We start from the raw sequence: 26,820 nt of genomic DNA, 5'->3' as shown, positions 1-26,820 counted from the left end.
GACAGACAGCTTCCGGGACAGGGTGCACCAGGGAGGGGAGGGAGCAGCGGGCAGGAGGAGGTCCTGCCCGGAAAATAAGCCAGGAGGAAGTCAGTCCTGCTCGGGCCAACCTCATCTTCACCCTCGATGGTAACAGGTAGGGTATCCCTTCACCCCTCAGAGCCAGGGGAGAAAAGGTAAGGCCAAGGGCTCCACCACGCATAAAGGTTCAGACACCTTTAACCCTTCAGAGGCACTTTCTCTCTCGAGCCACGGGAACAGAGACAACTGTTTCAAAAAGCAGCGCTGTAGAAAAGGGAGAAACAGCTGAGCTCTCGGCTAGGAGGCGAAAACTATTAGGTTTCAGTCCTAGGTCCGTCCAGGGGCCAGTGCCTGGCAGGGCAGTGGTCCGCCCCTTCATTCCCGAGCGGGTCGTGCCTGGCTGCCAGCGCCTTGGAGGTGGAAGCCTGCAGCACCTTGACCTTGCCATGTCTCCTCTGCAATCCCACAGAGCCCACTGCCATGTTCGCTTTGCTTGTCCTCCATAGGCCCCAAGAGCAAGGTCACTGGCAGTCCCCGGCTGGCTCCTAAACCCTTCTCCGGGAGGTCGCGTTCTGCCCACGTGCTCCTCTCGGGGTGGGGCTGCTTCCCACCGGAGCACAGACTCTCAGCCGAGCAGGGAACACCTGGCTCCCGTGTGGGGCGGACTCCGGTCCAGCCAGAGCCTGGAACCCTCACACCAGTCTAGCTGCCATTGTCGTGTTAGGGGGTGGGGGGACGTGAAGGAGAACAGGGGTCTCCCAGAGAACCAGGACGGAGAGGAGGAAGGCGGGACACAGTGGCCTCAAGCTAAGGGTGTCAGGGCTCAGGCTCACGGCGCCTCCGTCTCGCTCTTGTTCTGGGGGGGCCTGCTGAGAAGCTCAAACGTGTCTTCCACCACCTGCCACAGGCAGCTGTCCAGCGGGAACTCGTTGTCCACCAGGTTGACCAGGAAGTAGTTGTCGTGGATGTACTGGATGATCATGCGGGACGGGGACTCCTCCTCGTACAGCTTGCCCCACTGCTCGATCCACAGGGCGAACGCCTCGTCCTGCACGCACGCACAGGCGCGCACGCGCAGACACACACGGAGACACCGGCACACACACAGACAGGAAGACACAGGTCCATACGCGGTCCCACAGACAGACACACAGACACACACTCAGACACGCCGGCCAGGTTAACAGGGCTGCCCTAGGGCCAGGGCTCCACACTCAGCACCCCAAGGGCCTCTGCTGCTGCCCAACAAGACGTTTCCGAGAACAGAACCTGGCCCACTGCCAGTGCCACCCCCGCTCCCCAGCCCAGAAGTAAACACCAGGCGTCAGAGTCAGGGCGCTGCCAGCCCTGGGGGTGCGTCCTCCAGCCACCCCGTCCGCCCGCCCGAGGCTCTGGAGGTGGCAGGGCAGGCCTGCTCCCGGGCCCCCCCTTACCTTCCAGAACATGAAGCTGACCGGGTCCACCACTGTGGGCTGGATGATCTCTCGCCCAGGGAAGATGCCCCACGTGACGGCGTTGGGCTGCAGCTCGGGGGCGTTGGTAATGTTGTCACCCTGCGGGGGGGTGGGGGGGGCGCGGTGGGTAGGGGCAGACTTGGGGTGCAGACAGCTCCAGCCCTCTCCCCGGGGGTGTGCTCTGCCCCTCCTCCCACCGTCACCGCCCCACCCCTGCCCCGGCTCTGCAGCTCTGTGATGGGCCACAAGCCTGAAACCCAGACGTCATCCTGGGCTTCTCCTTCCTCCTACACACCCAGTGGTGCTCTCACTTCCTCTCGTGTCTAGCCTCGTGTCTAGCCTGGCCAGGCCTCTCTTTGCTACGCAGACCACCAGGGCTGCTGACTCTAGTCTCCCCTGGCCCTGTTAGCTGTCCCCTGGGACCTGCCCAAAATAAGACATGGCGCCAAGGCTCCCTCTTGCCTATACGGGAAAACCCAAATTCCAAGCAGGACAATTGAGACCCCTGAGGACCAGGCCCCGGCTTAACGCTTCAGCCTCACTCTGACCCCATTTGGCAGTGATGCCTTTGCACGCCCTCTGCCCTTTCCCTGGGATGCCCTTTTACTCCTCATCTTTAAAGATTCAGGCCACACAGGAACTCTGCAAACACCTCCCCTGATCTCTCAAGCTGGACATCCCTCCCTTGGATCCCCTGCTTCTTCCTATGCTGAGCTTTACTGTTATAAAGTGCAACTGCTTACACCCATTCATAATTATTCACTGATGGCCTCCCTCGCTAGGCTGGGAGCTCTCGGAGGGTAGGGACCTGGCTCTGTCTGCATATCCATCTGGCATGATGCGTGGCCCCGCTGGGGCACTCCATGACTGCTGAATGGTGGAGTAAACGTGGTGCCCTCACCCCGGCCCTGCTGAGCGCCCTTTGACCCAGGGCCGGCCCACCTTCACATCCACGATGTGGTAATTCACCCGGAGCTCGTACTTCTTCAGCACCTGCAAAAGTGCCTCCACTGTCTCTCGGGAAGTGAAGAACTCTAAGTAGGCCTGCGGGAGGGAGACAGGTGCCATCACGTAACCCCCAGTCCTTGCTGGATGCCTTTGCTGGGCGCTGCTGAGTGGGCCATGTGCTCTGAAACACCAGACGCCTGCCCTCCTGACCGTCCCAGGGAGGCATCCACGAGGACACTTGTAGCAGAACACTTAAGGCGTCGGGACTAGCGGTGGCCACTAGTTGGGAGTTGAACCCATAAGCAAATGGAGGGGAGCAGGTACGTGAGGTTTCTCGGTCTGGACAGGTCTGAGGGACGTCTGCCAACCCTTTGTCCAGTTGGGGAAGGTTCCATGGAGAAGTCGCTCCAGAAGCTGTACAGGGAGCCCAGTTTGGCAAGTAAGGCAAGAGAAGCCTGACACACCCCATCTCCCTATCTGCTGGGTGGAGGGCTTCTCCAGCACCACCTGGCCACCAGGGATTAAGCTGGGCTTACTTAAATTCACTTCCCAGAGCCCTCAGGCTTTAGCTTAGAATGTAATTTTAACTCCAGCAGCCCTAGGAGAAAGGGGTCCACAAGGAACAGTAATAATAGCTCCCAGTTAGGGGATGCTTCCCACGTGCTAAGCACTTTATGTGCTTTGCCATGTTTCATCCCCAGAACACGACGTGACATATCCCCATTTTATAGACAGGAAAGCTGAGGCCCAGAGTGGTCAAGTGACCAGCCTACCCAGGTCTGTCCGACTCCGAGCCTGAGCTCGCATCCACTCTGATCCCCGGCCGCTCAGAACAAACAGCCCCCGAGACGAAGGCCTCTGTCCCCAGCCCCGGGGAACCCCTGCAGGCAGGTCAAGCGGGGGTAGCCCCGTGCGTCCCTGCCACACCTTCTGGAAGACATAGCCCCCGCCGGGGCCCCAGCCCACGACGGGGTCGGAGGACGGCTTCCCGTTGATGCTGGGCTGGGAGTTGATGGTGAGGATGCCCCGCCGGTTCACTCGCAGCAGCTCCTCCTTCATCAGGCTGGTCTCGGCCGCCAGGGGCTCATCGTTCCAGGGCAGGCAAGTCACCTGGGGAGAGTAAGCCGGGCTGGGTCCCTCCTGGTCACGGTCCCCATCAGAGGCCCAGCCTGTCTCTGCTTCCGTAAGCCCCTTCCAGGCACCCCACGTGGGGACCCCCCAACTCACCTTCTCCCTTTGCTGAGGTGCCACCTCCAGGCACAGCGATGAGGCTCAGGGTGGGGCAGTCACGCCCGCGTCTGGCCAATGGGGCGAGGGGAGGGACCCAGGGATCCCATCCCAGCAGCACTCACCTTATAGCCATTCTGGTTGGGCTCTCCCGAGAGGTAGTGGGCAAAGACTTCAAAGACACTTTCTTCACTGGTCAGCTCCTCTCCCCACATCTTCAGCAGCTCTTCCTTTGGGGACTTGCTCTTCAGGTAGAAGAGGTAGTAGTCCTTCAGCTCCCCAAAGGCCGGAGAGGAGGAGTTGCCCCTGGCGGAGGAGGTGCCCGGAGGTCAAGGCACACCCCTGACTTTGGGCTCCAGACAGGAGCATCCACCTGCCCCGGGGTGGGGTGTGGGAGGCATTCCTGTGAATCCTGTCCCGAGGGCTCCACCACGATGGGTCTCCCTCCTCCCAGGAAACAGTTCATTTGCAATGGCTCACCAGCGGCCATTGGGGAACTCATCCCACTCCTGGGTGCGGTAAATGTAACTCTTTGGTCTGGAGGCCCAGAAGATGGGACGGACATCTTCCTCCCGGCGCTTGGGGTGGGCACTGATGGCCCAGGGCAGGGGACGTCTGGGTGAGAACGGAGACAGAAAGGGTCGGGGCTTGGCCAGAGGGAGGGGGCACCACTGAACCTGGGTTTTTCCATCTTGACTTGTAAACGTCAAGCCGGATGGCATTCCCGCTGAGACTGGAGCCCTAAGGGTGCCACTAGCCACGGCACAGACATCCCTGTGCCCCCGTGGCAGCCAGCACTGCCAGCTAGGGCGCACGCATTCTGTGACTTCTCTCTGATCTCCCTGCCCACCCGACTCTCCTCTGTGGCTCCAGGGCCTGAATTCGGGGCCACTGGCCTCACCTGGGGTCCTCGATCCACATGCCCAGGCGCTTCAGCACCTCTGTGGTGGCCATCTCGCGGTTGAGGGTGTAGAAGTGCAGGCCCGGCACCAAGCCGCTTGCCAGAAGCTCCTGGCACAGGCTCAGCGCCTGCTCGATGCCGTAGTTGCGGATGGCAGCGTCGTTGTCTTTGATTGGCTCGATCACGTCCTTGATCTGCTGCGGCACCTCCAGCTTGGACAGCTTTACAAGCTGCCGGAGGGAGTGGTAGCCCTGCCCAAGACACAGGGGGCTGCGGGTCCCATCTCCCTGCCCGTCTCTCACCCCAAATACTTATCCCCCCACCAGGCCTCCTGGCTCTGCAGTGTGACACAGACTGACCCAGGAAAGTCAGACCGTATTGTACCAGCACTTTTTGTACTCTGCAGGGTACAGCAGCTGCCCACAGCATTGTTGCCATTGGTCTGAGCCGGCCCTTTGGCCCCTAGATGTATCTATTGATAAAGGGTGGTCATCTAAGCCAGTGGTTCCCAAGCCTGACCAATCACCAGAATCGCCTGCCAAACTTCAGAAATGTACAAATTCCCAGGTCCCACCTCAGATCTATTAAATCAGAACTTCTAGGCATGGGATCTGGAAATCCATGTTTTAAAAGGGCTTATTAAATGATTCTGGTGACAGCCAAGTTTGGGAAACACTGACTTAACCCATATTTATAATGAGAGTAATAATCCCTTTTAGTGACACTTATCAATAAGCCCCTCCAACAGTTACTGTTGCTATTTTGGGGAGACATAAGAGGTAATCAAAAGAGGGTGGCAAGACAACATTTTGCAAGGACTGAGCACCTGTCTGACGAAAACCTAATGAGCATCAAAGAACTTTGGCCTGAACTCGGCACTTCAGGTTCACTTTGGCCTGAACCAAGGCCCTGGCCTGTGCTAGGCCGGGGGTGGCAGGAGTCCATGAGCCCTCTGGGGACCCTCACCTGAATAGGGAAGATTCCGGGGAGGATGGGGCAAGTAATGCCTATCTCGGAGCAAGCCTTAACAAAGCGGAAGAAAGTGTTGGCCTCAAAGAAAAGCTGGGTGATGATGAAGTCGGCTCCCGCTGCCACCTTCTCCTTCAGGTGCTTCAGGTCAGCCTCAAAGCTCTCTGAGTCAGGGTGGCCTTTGGGGTAACCTGCCAATAGGGATGACAGAAGGGAGAGACTGGCTCCACCTGCTCAAGGTGAGTGACGAAGCAACCAGAGAGCTGGGAACGGAGAGCTCCGGATCCATACCTTCCGACCCCACAGCACGGACAGGCTGAAGCGGTGATGGCTGGGCTCATCTGATGCGCCCCTCCCAAGAGTGGGGGTGGATTGCCCCCAAACACCCGCACTGTCCTGCAATCAGCCAGGCCAATCCGGCCTGCACTTTGTGGCCACAGAAGAGAGGAAATGCTACATTCACACTGGCCGGGCAGCCTTGGGGTAATGGGCTTGACTCTAGGTACTGGATTAAAACAGTGCTTGTAATTTCACATTAAAATAACTCCGGGGTCCCAGACAGTGCAAAGTCAGAAACCACGTTACACAAGGAATAAGTGAAGAGAGTAGAGATGTTGTGCTTGAAGAAAAGAATGCAGAAAATATGGAAACTATTTCTAGACGCCCACAAGTCTGTCACTGGGAAAAAGGAGTCACCTTAGTCGAGTTCCTCATTCATCATATTCTGTGCTGCTTCTGATGGCAGAACTAGGATCAGTTTCAGAGAGCTGCCTGACAATGGAACAAGCAACCCCACAAAGGAATGAACTCCCAGTGTGTGAGAACGATGCGGCAGGGCGATGACCCTGTGCCGGGGAGGCCGAAGATGGGATTCCGGGGATGCCTGGGAGGTGGGGCCAGACGTCCCCTAGGTTCCTGACTAGCTCCGGGAACAGCGCGCTCTCTTCCCTAAACGACTGAACTTACTAGTGGCTCGGCCTGCACAGGAAAGACCACAGGCCTTAATGAACTACAAGCAGAGTGCCGGCTTCCTCTGCCCGAGGCCAGGGCAGGACCCCGAGCCAGGAAGGGGCAAACCTGAACCCACCCTGTTGGGTAGCCAGGCTGCTTTGCTGTGATAAGGCAGTTTCGTTCTTAAGAAACCCTGAGTCATCAAAGATGGATATAAAAACTACTACTTTCGGGGATGGGCGTGGGAGGATTAAACACTAGCGCTTTATACTTTCAATAACAAGGCTATTTTTCCAGCAGAAATTTCAGAAACAGAGGTTTTAATAGCTGAAACTCTACAAAACCTCAACAGCACCCAACAAATCCAGCAATTGCTTACATCTGGATTTTGCTCAGTTTTACTATATTCTTGTTCTGTCGTGGCCAGCTGGGTGCCTTGCAATCCACCGGTCCTCTTTTTCATCCACTTTACCATAAGCAAAGCACCAAACCGTTCAGCAACTGTACGCTCACAGCTCTGCTGGTTTCCCCTCGTGACCGTCCAATGCCCACCACACGTGGGCACATTCCCCAATCAACCGACTGTCTCGTGGCCACACGACCAACGACACTTGAATTCCTACCACCTCATCGGGGCCTCCTAGACTCATCCACCTCAACGCCCTCTTCTCAACACAAAGAACAGCAGACATGTACGTGGGGGCCTGGGGACGCAGCCCAAAGTCCCCACAAAAAGTAATTTCCTTGAGGCCACGTGGCTTGTATTTTTAAATTCAGATCACTTTGATTTGCTGCTCCATAATGTAGCCATGTTTATTTTAATAAGAATGATATGATTTTCCCCAAAATATTTGAGAAAAATTGTCATGCCAAGGTGATGCGTCAAATTAATCCCCGGACTTCCTGTGTCCCTGGCACACACTGCCTCACCACACCCAAGCCCCCGCTTGAGAAGCTGAAGGCCCAGACCCCATGAGTCGGGGCAAGAGGGAAGGCCACGCCATCTGTTTCTAGCAGGTGAACCTTGCCTCCCGGCTGTAGCTAAAGAAACTAGAGTTGAGCCGATGCAGTTCTCTCTCCTGAGGATTTGGAACTGATGGCTGAGACCTGTCAATCAGTCTGGGCAAGTCAGGAGCAGGCGGCAGGTCACGTGTGTACCGTACATATCAGAGACAGAAAAAGCGTACATATCAGGTCTACTGGATGAAGCATGAAGCAGCGGGGGGGCAGAGAGAATGAGGGAGGGCCTTGGATTCTGCCTGCCTCCTGGTTCCAGCGCTTAATGAGGTCTGATGCCATTTCCTGACCTTGTTCTGAGATTCCCTGCCCCCGGAACCTTAAAAAATATACCTCTTTTGTTTAAAGAAGAATAGGGCTGGGAAGCAGGCTAAGAGCAAGAAAAGGCAGAGGAAGGGACTTCCCTGGTGGTCCAGTGGTAAAGAATCCGGGTGCCTTGCAATGCCTAAGATCCCACGTGCCGCGGGGCAACTAAGCCCACGCGCCACAACTACTGAGCTCGCACGCCTCAACTAGAGCCCGCGTGCCGCAAACTACAAAGCCCACATGCCACAGCTACAGAGCCTACGCGCCCTGGAGCCTGTGCGCCACAACTAGAGAGAGAAAACCCGCAAGCCACTGCTAGAGAAAAGCCCGCACACCACAATGAAGCGCCCGCGTGCCGCAACGAAGACCGGACGCAGCCTAAAATAAGAAAAAAAAGAAAAAGAAATAAATAATAAAAAGAAAAGGCAGAGGAACGAAAACTTAAGGGGTGGTGGCACGCCTGGGTGGACAGTGGATGACAGAATGATGACAGGGCAGACGCTGTTTGATTCACCCCTGCACCTCCGTCACCCGGCGCGGGCAGGCCGGCGGTGCGCTGAGCTAGCGGGTCCTGACCTGAACGCCGAGGAGGCTCTCTGTGCCTCTCCTTCCTTCCCCTCTCCGGCCCCACCCACTGGGATACCCCAGCCTCTCACCTGCCACACAGACATCGAAGTAGTCACCAAACTCGCTTCGGATGTGCTTCACCAAGTCTACGGCATAGCTGAAGCCTCCTTCCTCCTCTTCCCACTGGTCACCTATGGGGTCTGCAGGGTTGGAGGTCACAGAGCTGGGTCTCACCCAACCTCCAGGTAGCCTCTCTGTTCCTTCTCCCCCCACACCCAGGACCATGAGCACCTCGAAGGCAGAGCCTTCATATTACTCAAGTTGGGGTCTCCGCTTTCTAGCGTAGCACTTGGTAAACAGCGGGAGGGAAGACAGCAGCCAACCCATCAAACAGTCACTGAGCACCGACTCCGAGGGCCCTGTGCTGGCAGCAGCAGACAGGGAGCAGCTGCAGCTCTGCGTTCAGCCTGGAGCATCGGCGATCCCTTCCCTACTCACACCTGGGTGTGTCCACGCACCCTCACCCAAGCCCACTGCTCGTTCGCCCACCCCCTTGGAACCCTCGCCTCCCGGGAGAATCTCCCACTCATCTCAAGTGAGAGGCGGTCTCTGGGGTGGGGAGCATGAGGTCACAAGTGCCCACCCATCAGGCTCCCACTTCCCACACTTGTGTGGCCCAGTGACGGTGCGTGCCAGAGGCATAACCAGCTATTCTCACTCCTAGGACACATGCCAGAGCTGAACTCTTCGACTGGGCCAAAAGCCAGGTGCAGCCAGGGATTGATTAATTGATTAATTGATTGTGTACGTCGGGACAGAGGGTTATCAGGCACCGGCCGCAGGCCCAACTGAACTCCTACTGCGAGGTCAAGAGGTCAAGAAGTGGCTCCATCTGTGTGTTGCCCATGGTCCTCCTGACCCACACTGCCTACTGATGCTACTGGCAGGGACGGTACCCTGAGTGTACTCAGTGTGGGACCTGGAGAAAAGGAAAGGACCGTTCCAGGGACAGAAGTCTTCAGGAAAGCAAGACCCCAGAGAGCAGAGTGCTGGCTCCACACCTCCCCTCAGCGCCAGGATGTTCTTCAGGCCCAGACGCTTGGCCTTGTGCAGGTGGCCCGTGATCTCTTCCCGGCTCTGATGGCAGCAGGTCATGTGCAGGATGGTCTCCAGGCCACAGTAGTTCACGGCGGTGCTGGCGATCACCATGGACGAAGTCTCCTTGTCTGAGCCAGGGTCCCCTGCTGGATGCCAGGTCACATCTATGAAGAGGGGACCACCTGCCCCCATCCGGTCAAACCTGTAGGGAATTTCTCTCTGAAGACGGGCTCCTGGGGGTACACCGCCCTTCACCACCTTCCCATGGGGTCTGGGAGTTAGAGAAGCATCACGTGCAGGCTGGAATCAGACCGACCTGCGTTCATATCCTGGCTTTGCTACTCACTAGCTGTGTGATCTTGGGAGAATGACTTGATCTCTCTGAGCCTCAGTTTCCTGATTTCTATAATGTGGCAGAGGACAGTGCCTACTTCATAATAATACTCTGAGGATATCATGACAGATGGCTCCACAGCTCTTAAAACAGCGCTGGGTACACGGCAAACACGCAATCAATGTGCTATCGTTACGATTACTCTTACTGTGGAGATAATATATAATGACGATGAAACCAGTCTGTGTGAGAGCAGCCCTCTGGACTTTTCGAAGTGCTTTGCACATTAATTGTCTCCGGTGACTTAAGACATTTCAATGGTCAAGGGTTCGGGAACCCTCAGAGTGGCAAGCAGGGCCTCATTCTAGGAACAAAGAGGGTCAGCAGACACAAGTTTCTTTCCTGCCGCCCCCCAGTTCCGGCGCAGCAGCCAAGAGTCCTGCAGAGCACGGCCACATTTCCATAACTAGAATCAAGAGCTATATGTGCGCACGTGCGCTGTGTTACAAGCTATAATGTGGTGCATTGAAACATCTTTGTGCCTTCAAACGTCACAACCTTGGGAATGACACATAAGAAGTGCAAGTGATAAACAGCATAAACTTTAAAAAAGGAACTGCGATTCATCAAGTGCTAACATGATCCAGTTGGCATTTCTAGATTTCAAGATGCATAATCCAAATTCCTAACTTGCTGAAAATGTTTTTCAGCCAAGCCGCCGTTTTGTAACTTCCTAAACTCTCCTCACGATCCAGCCCCAAGTTCCGCCAAAGAATTTCGTCTGAGAGAATCAACATTTTTAGCACATGGAAGAGTGTGTCTAAACATTCCAGGTGCTTGGAGGGGCTTTTACAGACAACAGAAGCTGCGTATCAAAGGATCTACCCTGGCTTTGCTTTTTTCCAGCCCCTGTGGCTGCCTTTTCCTGCTGGGTCAAAGTGCAGCCCAGCCTCAGGGCGGACAGCTCATCTTTTCCCCCTGCCCCCATCCCCCAGTCTGGCCCTACTCCTCATCTTGCGTTGACTCACCTTGAGATGAGATTGACAGCTCCCTCAGCAGTTCGAGGAGGGAAGAATTCTAGGGAGAACCAGTTGTCACCAGATTCCATCCTCCGCTTCATCTTCTCCCTGAGCCTCTCGTGTCGTTCCGGGTCCAGCACCGGTGTGGAACACCTTGAACTATCCTTGGAGCTCTCGCTGCCACTGCTGCTGCCCTCCCAGCGGGGGCTGGGGCCACCATGCCCTCTGGGTTCGTTCACCATGGCCGAGCTCCTGCTGCACGGGGTGAGGCAGGGGGCGTGAGACGGCAGGCAGGCAGCCGAGCCCCAGCAAGGCAGGGTCAAGCGAGAGATGCTGCATTTCCACGCAGGAGGAAGGCCGGTGAGGGTACGGGTGACAACGCGCCCACCCGGTGGCTCCACACGCCAGTTACGACTGTCTGCGCTGCCTCGCTCCAAGCTTTGCCCTCTGCTGCTGCCTGATTCCGCATATGACAGCCCCCACCCAGCACAGAAACATGCTCCTGCAGCCCGTGGATCCTCCGTGACCGCTACCTGATGGAGGGTGGCACTGAGAGCCTCGCGCTGCCGGCCTCCCAGGCCCGCATTCCCAGGGAGGGGCAGCAGTGCCCCGCCGGGAGGACCTTGGGTTTTGGACGGTCCATCTCTGCCAGTGTAAACTCAGACCCCAGACCACTGGGGAAGAAATGGAGGAACCTTCCCCAGCGGGTGTGTCCGACTGGGCGGAGCTGTGACAAAGGAAGAGCTGAGAGCAGTAGCTGGGGCCGGCGCGAAGGGGCGGGGGCAAGGCTTCCCGGGCGAGAGGGAGGGCTGAGGCTCTAGCGGCCGAAGGCGGATGGAAGGAGGGGGACGTGGGACTGCAGACTGCAGGGTTCGGGTGTGATGAGGCCAACAGATGTTCAGGGTGACTGGATCACATGCCAAGGAAGGCACGGCTCAGCCATGGAAACATCTCCTGTTACTTGGAACAGTTTGTATGCATGCAGGCTGGAAGGGGTGAGGGCTTGACAAAGCAGCCTGATTTCTCCCGAGTTTGTGCTTCTCTGAAAAGACCATGTCATGGGTTAGAACTTGACATTGGCTGGGTTCCAAAAATAGCCAGACCCAAATTCAATATGGGCATGAATTTATGTCCAACTCAGAACAAAGGTTGAACAGTCTGTGCCTGCCTTCCAGGCTGTTCTCCTTACACACACCAGTGAAGTCAGTTCAAGTGATTACGGCAACTGCAAAGCCACCACAGTTGAAGCCCTGAACCATGGCAACCACAGGCTGGCCGACAAGAGGGCACAGCGCCGTTGGGCAGTTTGGTGGGGAAAATAAGACAAAAACTAAAACAAAACACTACTCTTGCACAGCAAGATGCAAACACACAGTCGTGAAAATCCAGGGTGTGGTGACCTGGAGCATTAGAGGAGCAACGAGGCCAAGTTCACGTCTTTCAGGGAATGTCCACGGCTAAGCCCATGTTCTTAACCATTTTGGGGGTCCTAGACTCTTGAGAAACTGATGAGATCCAATGCTCCTCTCCCCTAAAACACACACAAGTGCACGTAACACACCCTGGTACACCCAACGTCAAGCAGTTGAGACCAGACCACCCCCAGGGATGCCCATTTTGATTCTGACCTAAAATTCCAGTTTCTCTGTGGGGATGAAAGTCAGGAGTAAGAAAGGGGAGAGTGTCAAGATCAGCCTAGTCTGGTCTTTCTTCCGAATTTCAGAGAGTGCCTCATTAATTGTCTGCTGGAACAAAACCAAGAGGGGAGAGGAGGCTGAACCACCCACAAACTATCTGCTCTTTCATTTGTTCATTAAGACTTACTGCATTCCTAGTATGTGCCAGGCACTAGCCTTCTTCCAACATTTTTGACGTGCTACCACTTAACCCATTTTAAGCTAGGATCCCATAGCACCCTGGGTTGCAACTGTGGGTTCACATATTTGTCTCCCCTCCCTCTTCCCAGCTCCCTGCGACCAGGGCCGGGTATTCTGCCTATGGTATCCCCGTGCTGGCACCCGGTAACAGCCAGCACTCACTGAGCGCCGACGGGCCAGGCTTTGTCACCCCGTCCTCAAAGCAACCCTCTGCCATTTGATGAGCACTTAATCGGTGCCAGGCACCGAGCAGTGGGGGAATACGGAGCCCACCACTCCCAGAGGGGTCCCGGTGGGCACCTGTGAGCCGCCCGATGCAGTGGGCGTCGGGGACAGCAGTGCCAGCGGCCCACGGCTCTTCTCCAGGTGCTCGGCAGGGAGCCGGAGAGATGCCTCTGGCGCGGGGGGCTCGAGGGCCGCGAATCTAGTCACCGGGTCACTAGGTCACGGGCGGGGGCGGAAGCGAAGGCCCAAGTCCACCTCCAGCTCAGGACCGCCTCAGCCCTGCGGTCCTTCAGTCCAGGCCGGGGGCCGAAAGTGAGTCTCCGCTTCAGGGTTGAGGATCGCGGGGGTGGCAGCCAGGGGGGGCTACTCTAGTCCCACCGAGGGCATGTGCGCAGAGGGGGCGGGCCGACAGACCGCCACCGCTCCCCGCCCTCCGTCCAGAGCCCGCCCCCGGGTGGGTGGCCCCCAAGGCCCCCAAGGCCCTGGTCTCCCTCCCCGGCGACCGCAAGCCTCGCTGCCACTCACCCTCTGATCGCTGATGACTCAAAGCGCGCGCCCGTCGCACCTGCGTGGCCCATAAGGAGGCGAGAGCAGAGGGGGCGCGGCTCCGGTGGGGGCGCGGCGCCGGTGTCAGGTTGCTTAGGAAGGCGGGGCCAGAGGGCGGAAACCACCCTTGCAGGCGCCCGGAAGCCCCGCCCCCAACATGGCGGCGCCCAGAAGTCTCGTTGGAAGGCGTCCCTCTACCGTCATGTGACGCGAGCCCTCGCCTCACCCGTCCGCAGCCACTCCCCGTCTTCTTCCCAAGCTCGAGAGGGCCACGTGACACTCCCGAGGCCAGTCACGTGAGGCGCGGATCCTGGGTGGGAGGGGGTTGGCGGAGGGGGTCCAGAGTGGCAGTAAAGGAGGAAGATGGCGGGGTGCAGGGGGTCCCTGTGCTGCTGCTGCAGGTGGTGCTGCTGCTGTGGTGAGCGTGAGACCCGCACCCCCGAGGAGCTGGTAAGAAGCGGGTGGAGCCGGGCTGGGGAAGGGGCGGTTGCTAAGGGACGGCGAGAGGCGTTGCCGGGGGTGGGGCCGGGCCGAGCTGGGCCCGCAGGTGGCAGCGGGTGGGGCCTGGGGACCGCAACCTGGCCTCTCGAAGCATCTGCCCGGCTTCACGTGCCCAAGTCTGGGGTCATTTCTCAGAACCCTCTCCCTGGAATCTGAGGGAGAACCCAGGCCAGCTCCAGTTAATCCCATCCTTATTTTTTTTATTTCCATCTGAAAGGAGTTTTGAATGAAACGAGCGTTTTCGGAGTGAGCCCCCTCGCTGGACTTTGTGCATATCATGCAGCTGGCTTAGTTTTTCCAGCCCTTTCTCACTCTATCCCTCACCCTTTCTGGGTCACTGATAATCCAGCTTCCCTCTGCAAAGCACCCTGGGAAAACTTGAGTTGTTGTGTCCCCAGAGTTGACAAGTCCCTCCTGATTTCAGACTCGGCATGCTATCAGACGGAACCTGAACTCTTTCCTCCTTAAACTGGCAAGTGACATCTTTGAAGTGTCCTGAAGATGAGAGGTTATTTGGAGAATGTATAAGTAGGAATGAAGCGCTCAGCTGATGACTGTAGATCCCCACCACATCACCCCCATCCCAAAAGGTTTTTTTCTTTTAGGTCTTGTTCCCATTTGATGATAATGACTCCAGATGATTTAGAAACTAGTAGCTGGTTTCAGTAAATACTTCTGCCTCTTTCCACTTTTAAAACCATTAAAAAGGTCTTCCTTCTCTGCATCTGTTTTTCTAGACCATCCTTGGAGAAACACAAGAGGAGGAGGATGAGATCCTTCCAAGGAAAGATTATGAGGTAAGATTCTTAGATGCTGTCTTGGGTAACATAAGTAGTGAGTGACCTGCTCACTTCAGAGCGAAGCATTAGGATTCCAACCAGAGATGCTCTTTGACCTTCTCTCCCAGGGAGTGAGTGGGTAAGATGTAACTTCTTTGTGGGAAGGTGCCTGTTCAAGAAGCCCTTTTCTCACCTCAGCCCCAAAGCAGGGTCTGGGTGTGTCTCCAGGCTTTCATAGATCTGTGGCACCTTAACCTGGATAGAGCATGTGTTTGCCATTAGACCGTTTGCTTTTTTACAACTTGTAGAGACCCGGAGTCAAAGCCACTGACAGTGTTTGCTCGTAACAGGTGTGAGCCAGGAGACCTCGCTTCTCTTCTAAGAGAACTGAGTTTTCAGATGATTGTTTCCTGCCCAAGCAGCTTCTCTCAGAATTGTCAGTTCTTGGTTTTAGTTCTGGATTTCAAGCATGGGACTCTGAAAGTCTGTGTGGGTGTGTGTGTGTGTGTAGTAAGGCCAGTGCTGCTGGAGTGCCTTTTATCATTTAATCAGTTTATGATGACATTTCTATGATTTTTGAAATGGCAAAAACAAGCCGTAGTTGTGATAGAGGATTCGTAAATGATTTACAAAAAGAAGCTAGGGAAAAACCCGTAACACTGCTTGTTAAAAGATGATTATTCACTTTACTAAACGTCCTTTTCCATGTTTTTTTCTTAAGTAACAAAGTGAGACTCTACTAGATACACTATTTTTACATGTTTTCCCCTCCCAGTTGATAAGAATTTTTGTAGCAATAGATAACTTTTCTATAATATCTTTCTAAATAGGGGAATAACATTTCATTGTGCCACAGTTTCTTTAATCTGACTTCTCTATATTATGAACTGCATCGTTGTGACCATCCTTTCTTGTTCATCCTTAATTGCTTCCTTAGGATCAATTCCAAGAAGTGGGCTTAGTCATGTCTATGTTTAATGCTTTAAAGAAAATGTCAGGTAGACTTAAAAAAATCAATATCCTAGAGCAATAACATACCCAGACTAATTTTCTTTCTAATATTTTATCTTACTCTGGCCGTAGAATTTAGTGTAACTATTATGATTTATAGCTTCGCATGGAATTTTTAAAAAACTTTTATCATAGAGAATTTCAAACAGACAAAAATAGGCAGAATAGTACATTGAAACCCCCTGTACTCATCACACAGCTTCAGCAGTCATTCAGCTCATGCCTAACCTTGTTTCATGTATGCTCCCATCCACTTCCCCCTTCCCGTATTATTTTGAAGGAAATTCTATACATCACATCACTTCACCCATAAGTAATTCAGTGCATATCTCTAGTATATGATGTCTTTTTTTTAGCATAACCCAATACCATTTTCATATCTAAGAAGTTCATGATAATTCCTTGATATCAAATAACCAGTGTTCAGATTTTCCAGTTGTCTTATAAATCTCATATGTACTTTTTAATAGTTTGTTTGAATCAGGTTCCAAATGAGGTCCTCACCTTGCATTTGTGTGATATATCTTTTAAGTCAAGTAGGTTTAAGATGAAGTCGATTCCACCTTCATCTTTTTTTTTCCCCTTGCAATTGACTTAACAAAATAATTTTAGGAGTCTAGAACTTGCCAACTGTACCACAGTGGTATAGTGTAATGTGCTGCTCTGATGTGAGTGCATTTAATCAATCAAAAAGCACTGTATCCACTGATGTATCGTCTCGTATTTCTTAAATATTTGTTTGCTTGTACATAGTTGAGAGACTTGCAGGAATTAGTATGAGACAGTCCATATTGTGCTGTCACCTTGCATTCCCTCATTGAGCCTGAGCCAGAGCCTGGTGATATCCTGACTGTTACTACGACTGACACTGTCTCAGCTTTCATCCTACTCCTGGGAGCTCACTACGGCATCTCTGCTCCATTGACCTACTGTTCCCCCGGCTCCTTCACTGCTTTCACTGTATTGCACTCGTATTTGTAATGCATTTACTTTCAGCTGATATGCATATTTATGTAAATTTTATGGGCTAATGTTCTTTTGTGTGAGTCGTTAATATTTCTCAATTAACCATCTCTGCATATGAGCTTCTTGAGAGCATTTGCTATGTGTAAGAGCAAATTTAGCTAGGCACGTAATCAGAAAAGTCTGCCCAGATTTTATTTATGAGGGATCAACTAGAAAACCTTTCTTTTGAAGCTCTTTCTAAGATGTGTTCTTTCTTGCCTTAGAAAGAGTTCATTGCACATACTTGACTCTTTGATAAGTTGGGGGTCTTACAAGATGTTAGAGTCCCTGTTTTTTTTTTTTAAATTGAGCTTTGTTTTTTTTTTTTTATTTTATAAATTTATTTATTTATTTATTTATTTTTGACTGTGTTGGGTCTTTGCTGCCGCACCAAGGCTTTCTTCACTTACAGTGAGCGGGGGCTACTCTTTGCTGTGGTGCACGAGCTTCTCATTGCAGTGGCTTCTCTTGTTGTGGAACACAGGGTCTAGGCGTGTGGGCTTCAGTAGCTGTGGCATGCAGACTCAGTAGTTGTGGCTCGTGGACTCTAGAGCACAGGCTCAGTAGTTGTGGCGCACGGGCTCTAGAGCGCAAGCTCAGTAGCTGTGGCACATGGGCTTAGTTGCTCCACAGCATGTGGGAATCTTCCCGGACTAGGGCTTGAACCCATGTCCCTTGCATTGGCAGGCGGATTCTTAACCACTGCGCCACCAGGGAAGTCCGTAGAGTCCCTGTTTTGACATCTATTTTCATTATAGGTGGTTTGAATAATAACAACTCCCTATTTATGGGATGGGGCCATTACCAAACAGTATTCTTTTCATGCAGGGCCTGTAGTGCCTTTTTGAGTTAGAAAAAGGCACCCCTCAGAGCTGGGAGGACTTAGAATAAAAGGCCTCCCCCTCTGAGCCGTTGCAACGCCCCAGCTAAAGGCCCATTGAAGGTGCTTTTTGTGTGAGCCCTAAGGTGCCCTTCCTGAGTGAATTTGGCCTACATCTCAGTCCCCATATGCCCTCATGGCCAGATGGCATTTTTGCTCATAACCATGGGCAGCAGCCCTGCAGGCCACCTATACAAATTTTATTTTTAAGAAAGTTCTTAGTCCCCCAAACCAAAGAGCAACATATACAGCAGAAATAAAAAGGAAGTTAGTCATGGCAAGGGAGAAGTAACAATATCAGGTTTTAATAACAGATCATATAGTTCATTGGTACCTGTTTACCAAGTGTCCAACTTTCAGGTAATTTATTTAAAAAAAAAAAAAAAAAAGATTGGTGTTCTGGTGTTGCAGTTGTTTCTAAATGTCCCTTTTAACCGCTTTACTGAGCCATAATTCACATGCTATACAACTTTCCCATTTAAAATGTACAATGCAGTGTTTTTTTAGTATATTCACAGAGTTGTGCAATCATCGAATCAATTTCAGAACATTTTCATCACCTGGAAAGAAACCATGCACCTGTTAGCAGTCACTGCCCATTCTTCTTGCCCCTGACCATAGGCAACCACTAATCTACTTCCTATCTTTATACCTTTGCCTATTCTGGACATCTGTAAGCGTTTTCAATGTTTATGGAGCCATAGTGTTATTAGACAGAACCATCAAGCACATAATTAATTGCCAGTGATTTTTATACATATTTGGTATGAAGGATAGTCATATTTTTCAACATGTTAATTTTTTTCTGTTTGTTCCTAGAATGTGCTGTCACTTAATTGATTAAAAAATATATACGTGTGTGTATATATGCACACACACATATACACAAACGTGTGTGTATACATACAGCTGACCCTGAACAACACAGGTTTAAACTGCTCAGGTCCACTTATATGCAGGTTATATGCAGTGCCTGTATATTCATTGTACAGATATTTAAATTAACTAAGTGTGGGGAAAACTTTGTGTTCCATTAGAGATCACAGTATGTGGAATCAAAAGAGCTAGTATCCAGACTGTTTCAGCTTCTTGCCCTTGGGTGAGTCATTTATCAGTTTCTTCATTTTTGAGGCAGAAATAGCAAAATTCGGATTTTCGACTGTGTGGGAAGTCACTTCCCCTAACCCCTACGTTGTTCAAGGGTCTACTATATGTACGTATATGTGTAGAATATGTATGTGTATATATATATAATCATTAAATACATATATATATTTAGTCATTCACGGATGGGTCTAGTTTCCCAGCAGAAGTATAGTTTACAGATTGGGTTTTTTTTGTTTTGTAATCAGGAAAACAATTTTGTTTCTAATATAAAAAGTACACCATGTTTGCTGGGAGAATTTTAAATCATATCCAGATGTGAATGCCTCCTAAAACACCAGAGATAACCACTGTTAACAGTTTTCCCAAATGTTTTGCATTGTATGCTGACATACAAATCTTAATTTTATTTAATCAAAATAGGATTATATTATACATTTTATTCTGCATCTGCCTTTATTTGTTTATTTTGCATCTTGCCTTTTTTACTTAATTTTTGCACATTTTCCCCATCTGTCTTTGTAGACCTGTCAGAATTATTTTATGGCTATATAGTCTTCCGTATTTGGCTGGATGATAACTTATTTAATCAGTTTCCTGTTGTTACTCCAGGACCCTTTAAAAAAAGGAATTTGGACTTTGGGTAGTCATATAAATGGAAAAAATTGTCACGTGTCACACCTGTGTTTGTTTGACTGACTCTGAACTCCTGCCTGGGAGTGTGGCCACCGGGCCAGTGTCCAGTTTGTTCACTAGCTGACGTGTAGGTAGCAACAGGTTATGGGGAGAGAGCACACAGAAGACTGTTTTCCTTTGGTGCCAAACTGCTGCTTCTCATGCAAGACAATTTTAGAAATAAAATTATTCCCTTTGAATTGTTTCTTGAAATGACTCTGGCCCACCTGCAAAGCGTTTGCAGAACAGCTGTGCTCTGTGAAGTTTAAGGAAAACAGTCTCCACGTTTGTCTCGTGACCTCTTTTTCACAGACACGAACTGCAGAAGATACTTAAAATTAGACTTTCTAAATTAATTTGGTTCAGGTTAATTGAAGTATTTGTTCATCTAATAGAGTAAGTTGGGTAACACTAGTGACAGCTAAAGGTCTTTTAATGTTTGGCAGAAACAGGACACTTAAAAATACGTAGTTTAAAACTTCTTGGGACTTCCTGGTGGCTCAATGGTTAAGAATCTGCCTGCCAACGCAGGAGACACGGGTTTGAGCCCTGGTCCGGGAAGATCCCACATGCCGCGGAGCAGCTAAGCCCGTGCGCCATGACTACTGAGGCTGAGCTCTAGAGCCTGCGAGCCACAACTACTGAGCCCGTGTGCCACAACTACTGACGCCCACGCACCTAGAGCCCGTGCTCCGCAACAAGAGAAGCCACTGCAATGAGAAGCCTGCGCATCGCAACGAAGAGTAGCCCCCACTCGACGCAACTAGAGAAAGCCCGCGTGCAGCGACAGACCCAACACAGCCAAAAATTAATTAATTGATTAATTTAATTTAATTAAAAATAAAACAAAAAACTTCCTAAAGTGTGACATATACACCTAAAGCAGTGCTGCTGAAATGTCCGTATAAAGCACAGATTGCGATACTGCAGGTCTGGGGGCTGAGGGTGTGCGTTTCTGACAAGCTCTTCCTGGGTGCTGCTGTGCCCGTCTGTGCTTTGAGTGGCAGGAACCGGGAGTTTTATCCCTTTCCAGGTTTTGGTAATTCTTCCGATCGGCTTGTGACTTTTTTTTTTTTTTTTTTTTAACTCACACGTCCCTCTTTCAGAGTTTGGATTATGATCGCTGTATCAATGACCCTTACCTGGAAGTTTTGGAGACCATGGATAATAAGGTGAGTCCCTTATTGATATCTTGGGACCAAGTAGGTCTTAGGACAGCTTCTTTTTCTGTTCTAAATACTCAAGTAAATTTCTTTACCCCTTGTCCTCTTAACCCTTTTCACGAGATATCTGCATTTAGTACTTAGTCCTTCAACCTGCCAACCAGAGTGCCCACTGTCAGTGCTCCTGGCCCGGCCCTTAGCGTTCTTCATTCTTACATTGTAAAGCACCTGCCACCCCAGACATCATCACCGTGCTTGCTGTCCGTATGGACTTTAGTCTAAAACTGGTTGGCTGAAATGTATTCCCTCCCTGCTGTCATCATAAGCCTGCAGTGATGCAGTCATTTTTTTCCTTTGTGAACAGAAAGGTCGCAGGTATGAGGCGGTGAAGTGGATGATGGTGTTTGCCATTGGAGTCTGCACAGGGCTGGTGAGCAGGCGGGGCGTGGGGAGATGATGGGCCAAGGGGCGGAGGGGGTCAGAGGGCAAGCTCCAGCCGGCGAATAAGTTGTTTGTCTTTATAACAGAGACTGCCTCCCCCCGCCCACTCCTTTTTTAAAAATCATAATCCTGACACTTTTTCATACTTCTCTTGCCACGCAACTCTGATGCCCTTTTAAAGCACGCAAAGGCTTTTGACACTGCATTTGGAAAGAGCGGAGCAGGCCCTCACACATCTCTGTACTATTCCTCTCCAAGCACCAGTGGTCTTCCTTGGTCTCAGATTTTTTTTTTTTTTTTTTTTTTTTTTAATTTATTTTTGGCTGTGTTGGGTCTTCGTTTCTGTGCGAGGGCTTTCTCTAGTTGCGGCAAGCGGCGGCCACTCTTCATCGCAGTGCGCGGGCCTCTCACTGCTGTGGCCTCCCTTGTTGCGGAGCACAGGCTCCAGACGCGCAGGCTCAGTAGTTGTGGCTCACGGGCCCAGTTGCTCCGCGGCATGTGGGACCCTCCCAGACCAGGGCTCGAACCTGTGTCCCCTGCATTGGCAGGCAGATTCTCAACCACTGCGCCACCAGGGAAGCCCGGTCTCAGATCTTTTTTACCATCCTTTTCCCTCTGTGTTTTAACTCTCCTTCTGACAACTTAGCTGCACCCCTTTCTTTTGTGCTTGGAGGGGCCGTGGCGCCAGGCTCAGGTGGGGCCCTCCTATAGCCACAGTGACTAAGGACGCGTGGCCTGTTGGTAACATCGGTGCAGGTGACCAGTGAGAACAGGCAGTGGGGGGAAGGGGCGGTGCCTCAAGGGGAGCGCCTGTGACAGCGGGGAGACCTGGGTGACCGCTCACGTGCTCTTCACAGGTGGGTCTCTTCGTGGACTTCTTTGTGCGGCTCTTCACCCAGCTCAAGTTCGGAGTGGTGCAGGCGTGTATCCTTTTCACGGGTCTTGGTGTTTCCGGACGTCAGCAGTTGCTGACGCTGCTTTCCTGTCTAGAAGTGAGTTTAACAGCAGATGTGATCTTTGAAGAGCTGCGTATTAGCCACTTGGGTTTGAGGTTTTTCATTATCATCAAAGGACATGAGAGGAAGACTTTAATAGAGAGATGCTCATGTTCATGGTTAGTAAGACATGAAGCACAGATGCCTATTTTCCCTGATCAATCTATGAATTCATGGTGGTCCCAATGGAAATTCCAATAGATTTGTTGCTGGAACTCAAAAAGTCTCTTCCTAAATTTGTGTGGAATAGTAAAGAGCCCAGAGTAGCTGAGACAGTTTTGAACAACAGACAGGGAACTAGCCATACTAGATGTCAAGACATATAATTTAAGATACAGTCATTGACACAGTATCATATTGGTGCAGGAATACCCCATTAGACCAGTGGGAAATAATAGAGAAGCAGAAACTGGCCCACACACATATAGAGATGTGGTGACTGACAGAGTTAGTGTTATAAATTAGTGAGGAAGGATGGATTAGTTAATAAAAGATGCTGGGACATCAGTTATCCACCTGGAAAAATACAAAATTAGATTCTTTGTACTATAAATTAATTCCAGATGGACTGCAGATGTCAATAGGCGAAACAAAACTTGAAGAGACTATGTAATGTTGAGAGTACAGAATAATTTCTAAGGACTCCAGGAGGCACAGAGTGAAGGGGAAAAGATCAATAAACTTGACCACATCAAAGTAAATATTCTATTTATACACACACAAAAAAACCCCAAACAACAATAAAACACCATAACTAAACTGAAAAACAAGTTTACAGCCTAGGAGAGGTTGTTCCCGTGCATTTAAGAAACAAATAATTAGTATCCAGAATAGAGGGAGAATGACCACTCAGTAAGAAGAAAGCCCAAACAGCCCAATAGAAAAACAAGCAAAGGATGTGAACAGGCAATTCTCAGAAGAGGAAAATTAGCTGATAAATAAACCTGTGGAAAAGGGCTCACCGCACCACCAGCAGGGAAATGAAAATTAAATACATAGGAAGGTGCACCTTCCTGACTCCTGAGTTTCTGTTCCAAATGTGGCCCTCAGACATGCACAGAGATGTTCATTGCAGCTCTGTGATTGCAAAGGATTGAAATCGCACCAAATGGGAGAGTGGGAAAATTGATGTTCATATGATAGTTTTATGTAGAAGTTAAATGAACCAGAGGTTTTATATCAACATGACTAATTCTCAGAAAGCGTTGAGGGAGAGAAAAAAGGCAGCTGTAGAATGTGTGTCAAGTGCAATGCCATTGTTATAATTTTAGAAGCACCTAGAACAATGTGGATGCACGTGGAAACTTGCAGGGGAGGATGTGCAAGAGTTTCAGCTTAGTGGTTTCTTCCAGGAGAGAGGGAGGGACACTGGAAGGGTTTTGTTGTTGTCGTTGTTGTTTTTAATGGTATCTAATGTTTTCATTTTCAAAAAACACCTGGAGCAAATGTGCCATTACACTGAGGTTTGTCAAGGCACGGGCTGTGGGAGTACAGGTGTCTGTACGTTACCTCTCATAATGATTGAAGTATTTCATAGTTTAAAAATGGTTCCTAATGTAGGAGACATCTCAGGCAGTTGTGTTTTTTTTAAGTTTATATACGGAGAGCAGGAAGGTGTGCAGGAAGCAGTCACCGTGCTTCAGAGGAGGAGAAGCTGCCTCACTTCAAGTGACGGTAGGGCCGCCCCAGCCAGCGGGCACAGTTTCCTTAACCCCACGTCTGTAGCGGTGGAGGAGTGCAGCCAGAAAGGCTGCCTCGCCCTGTCCCTCCTTGAACTCTTGGGTTTCAACTTGACTTTTGTCTTCTTCGCGAGCCTTCTTGTCCTAATTGAGGTGAGGTGGTGGGGTGTTGCCTTTTTGCTCATGAGGTTTTGCGCTCATTTTCTCCATCTCCATTTTCGAAATGTCAAGAAACTGATTTAACTTCGAATATAGATTCCCGTAGAAAAAGTGGTCTCTCATTCACTTAGAGATGTTTTCGGAAAGTGGTTTCAGCCTCTGGTGAGATTAAAGAGGAACAATCTAGACAAGGAGGTTGGTTCTCAGCCTTGGTAGCACGTTAGAAATACCTGGGGAACGGTAAAAATGACTTTAAATACCTTTAAAATACTTCAAACTTAAATACTTTAAACTTTAAGAGACGTTAAAATAACTTTAAAAGTGACTGATACCCAGCTTAGACGAATGAGGTAAGACTCTGCATAAGTGAAGGCTGGCATTGATTGTTGAAAGGCCCCTGCAGGTGATGCTGAATCACCAGGAACTTGCTAGAGATGCATCAGACCTACTGAGTCAGAAGCCCGGGGGGCAGGGGCAGCCTCTGGTTTCACAGGCCCACAGGGGGCAGGAGGGTGGGTGCTGCTCTGGTGAGGAGGGTCAGTTCGCCCTCTTTAGTGAGGCTGTCCAGGGTGAACCGCAGACCCAGTGGAGTCTGAGTTTCTGGGTGTACCTGCTCTCCCCATCAGCCAGTGGCAGCGGGTTCTGGGATACCCGAGATCAAATGCTATCTGAATGGTGTGAAGGTGCCCGGAATCGTGCGTCTCCGGACCCTGCTCTGCAAAGTCTTTGGAGTGCTGTTCAGTGTGGCTGGAGGTAAGGAGGGTCTTTCTGACCTTTATCCTTCAAGCGTTCAAGGGGCGAAGATGACAAGAAGCATCATGTGTGTACACTGAGTAGGTTCGGATTTGAAGGCCCCAGCCTCAAACAGGTTTCTGCACTGTTTGTTGATGGGTTATTTTTTAAATGCAGACGCTGTGAATTAGTTACCATTCAGAGATATCTGACCAGCACACCACTGAGTCTTGAAGTAGAACGACTGTCTGTTGGTTTGTGGAGTTGGCTTTTAGCAAAGTCAGCAAGTTTTTGTGCCAGATAGTAAATATTTTAGACTCTGTGGGCCAAGAGGCAAGAAAAGAAGCTATTCGGTAGGTGCTTAAACTTACATAACCACTTAAAATGTATCCATGTGAGAATGTAAAAACCATTCTGAGCTCTCTCAGGCTGTACAAAAACAGGCAGCTAGGCTGTCTTGGCCCACAGGCTATGGTTTGCTGACCCCCGATGTAGAATTTCAAGACTATTTTCTCCTGTTTGATGGGAATTTGACTCACTCTTTCTCTTACAAAGCCATAGGATCATCTTTGTTTTATAGTTGTCAAGAGAAAGGTCTATGTAACAAAGGTCTCCTGACCCAGACCGTTCTGTGCTCACTGACGGCCTCCCCCTTTTCCACCTGTTCCAGGGCTCTTTGTGGGGAAGGAAGGCCCCATGATCCACAGTGGAGCAGTGGTAGGGGCTGGCCTCCCGCAGGTAAGGGTTGATGGTCTGCGGGGGCGGGTTACCCCTCCGAGTGGGCCTCCTGCGCAGGGGCGTGTCTGTGGCTGAATTTGGAAAAAAATCCGTCTGGAGCATCCCAACACGGCTTCGGAATCTGCTGTCACTTTGGGTTGACGAGAAAATGATGCGGTCTGTCTCCCAGGAGAGCAGGTAGTCGGTACCTCGAGGCTTTAACGAAGCCCTGCTGAGTCCTAGGAGCAGGAATGGGACAGAGAGAAAGTCTGTTCAAATGAAAGTCACCCGGTGCTCCCGCAGCCTTTGCCGAGCACGTCCACACAGGGTGGCTTTGTGGAGCGTCTCAGGAGAGGCTGGAAGCCTTGGCGGAGATGGTTTCAGGCGCAGGTCTATTCCTTTGGAATAGATTCCTTTGGAAGCAATGCAGGAGTAACAGCTGCTGTTCATTAGCGTTAGGTGCTGTCCGGGCCAGACTCTCATATACTGACTCCTTTCTTTAAAGCCACCTCAAGGGTTTAGCTGTCCTCATCTTCCTTCTCAGATGAGGAGCTGAGGCTTAGGGAGGCCAAGGAGCTCGCTCAGGACTCCCCGGCTCCCATTCTCGCGGGCTGGTCCACGTGGCGAAGTCTCAGTTCCTTGTGAACTGTCACTTACAGACGTTTACATCTCATGTTCTAAGGGGAGGGAGTTGCTGTGCGGCAGCCTGAGGTTTTGTTGAGCAGGTTAAGAGTTGGCCCCCTTGCCTGTTCCTCGGTGACCGCCCTGTTACACCTGCAGCAGCTTTCAGTTCCGCCCAACCCTTCGCTCAGCTCTTTCCCCTTTTCCTTCCGGACTCGCTCACTATGTACAAAATGCAGTTTCTGAAGAGCCTAGAAATTTGGGGGCAGGAAAAGAAGTTCCTCCCCAAAGTCACCTCTCTTTTCCCATCTGCTGCCCTGGACTCTCCTTCTCATGGTCCCTGTGCAGGTGCGCTCAGGCTACAGGGACCCCCCGGCGCTGTGGATTCCTGCAGCTTCGGGCCCCTCTCTGACTTTGTTTTCTCTTCTTTTAGTTTCAGAGCATCTCTTTACGGAAGATCCAGTTTAACTTCCCCTATTTTCGAAGTGACAGGTATGGAAAGGTTGGAAATTGGGGGTTTTTTTGGAAAAAACAAGCCGTTCATTTACTGCCACTGAGACCCTACACTTGCTCTAGTCCGGCTCACAGCCTCCCCTGCTGGGCGGGCTGCGTGCAAAACCCGACTGTCCAGAAGGAGGTGGGCTTTGAATTATTCTTCTGAAGATTAGGAGCACAAGGGCCAAGCAGGCATCATGGCTTCTATTTTGTCATAACGTAGGGCCTAGAAGCATCTCAGACAACGAAGAATGTGGTCCAAGATCAAACATACGACCAGGAAAGTCCACAGGCATATCATCAAGAGTGGAGTTTATCTGCTTGGTCGGCCGCGTCTCGGGGCTGGCAGGCTTCTTCCGGGCACTCTTCAGCCCGTGGGCTTTGCGTGTGTTACTGACCTGCA

General features: G+C 51.1%; 2 protein-coding genes across 23 annotated transcripts in view; one reads left to right on the top strand and one right to left on the bottom strand.

Annotated features, from left to right (window-relative positions):
* Positions 1 to 217: 217 nt before the first annotated feature.
* On the bottom strand, positions 218 to 13,595 carry MTHFR (methylenetetrahydrofolate reductase). Of its 11 annotated transcripts, none has more exons than XM_082464782.1 (14): positions 13,440 to 13,456; positions 12,441 to 12,554; positions 11,346 to 12,343; positions 10,822 to 11,067; positions 9,423 to 9,661; positions 8,451 to 8,561; positions 5,518 to 5,711; positions 4,552 to 4,802; positions 4,131 to 4,265; positions 3,776 to 3,956; positions 3,351 to 3,533; positions 2,418 to 2,519; positions 1,455 to 1,574; positions 218 to 1,069 (listed from the first exon to the last, which is right to left on the bottom strand). In XM_082464782.1, exons 3-14 carry the CDS (start codon positions 11,453 to 11,455, stop codon positions 851 to 853), a joined length of 2,091 nt encoding a protein of 696 aa, XP_082320908.1. In that variant the 5' UTR covers positions 11,456 to 12,343; positions 12,441 to 12,554; positions 13,440 to 13,456; the 3' UTR covers positions 218 to 850. The 11 variants fall into 11 exon arrangements, with proteins under 11 accessions (XP_082320908.1, XP_082320907.1, XP_082320903.1 ...); XM_082464781.1 differs by lacking the exon at positions 13,440 to 13,456 and adding an exon at positions 12,990 to 13,427 and having other exon boundaries at positions 12,441 to 12,557; XM_082464777.1 differs by lacking the exon at positions 13,440 to 13,456 and adding an exon at positions 12,990 to 13,427.
* A 144-nt stretch (positions 13,596 to 13,739) lies between these two features.
* Positions 13,740 to 26,820, top strand: part of CLCN6 (chloride voltage-gated channel 6) — a 29,410-nt gene continuing 16,329 nt past the window's right edge. For 8 of the 12 annotated variants that reach the window (XM_082464705.1, XM_082464701.1, XM_082464712.1 and 5 more), the window contains exons 1-9: positions 13,740 to 13,910; positions 14,699 to 14,758; positions 20,522 to 20,587; positions 20,943 to 21,008; positions 21,877 to 21,943; positions 23,740 to 23,846; positions 24,479 to 24,605; positions 25,255 to 25,322; positions 26,356 to 26,414. In XM_082464705.1, the coding sequence (XP_082320831.1) occupies positions 13,824 to 13,910; positions 14,699 to 14,758; positions 20,522 to 20,587; positions 20,943 to 21,008; positions 21,877 to 21,943; positions 23,740 to 23,846; positions 24,479 to 24,605; positions 25,255 to 25,322; positions 26,356 to 26,414 (707 nt within the window). In that variant the 5' untranslated portion in view covers positions 13,740 to 13,823. Of the gene's footprint in view, positions 13,911 to 14,045; positions 14,434 to 14,454; positions 14,552 to 14,698; positions 14,759 to 20,521; positions 20,588 to 20,942; positions 21,009 to 21,876; positions 22,012 to 23,739; positions 23,847 to 24,478; positions 24,606 to 25,254; positions 25,323 to 26,355; positions 26,415 to 26,820 lie in introns of those variants that run through there. The other 4 variants (XM_082464707.1, XM_082464708.1, XM_082464706.1 and 1 more) reach the window with 4 other exon arrangements.

This window comes from Balaenoptera physalus, assembly GCF_965194825.1.
Source record: "Balaenoptera physalus genome assembly, chromosome: 1".
In the NCBI taxonomy this organism is placed as follows: Eukaryota; Metazoa; Chordata; class Mammalia; order Artiodactyla; family Balaenopteridae; genus Balaenoptera; species Balaenoptera physalus.
The sequence above is the reverse complement of the archived record's forward strand: the minus strand, read 5'-3'. Positions and strand labels throughout refer to the sequence as shown.

Bases quoted from the DNA above. Each gene is read 5' to 3' on its own strand.
- MTHFR (XM_082464782.1), bottom strand. From the start codon at position 11,455: ATGGACCGTCCAAAACCCAAGGTCCTCCCGGCGGGGCACTGCTGCCCC. The intron at 9,662-10,821 runs GTGAGTCAACGC...AATTCCCTACAG, and splicing joins GCTGTCAATCTCATCTCAAG to GTTTGACCGGATGGGGGCAG. The intron at 4,803-5,517 runs GTGAGGGTCCCC...TGTCTTGGGCAG, and splicing joins CCGGAATCTTCCCTATTCAG to GGCTACCACTCCCTCCGGCA.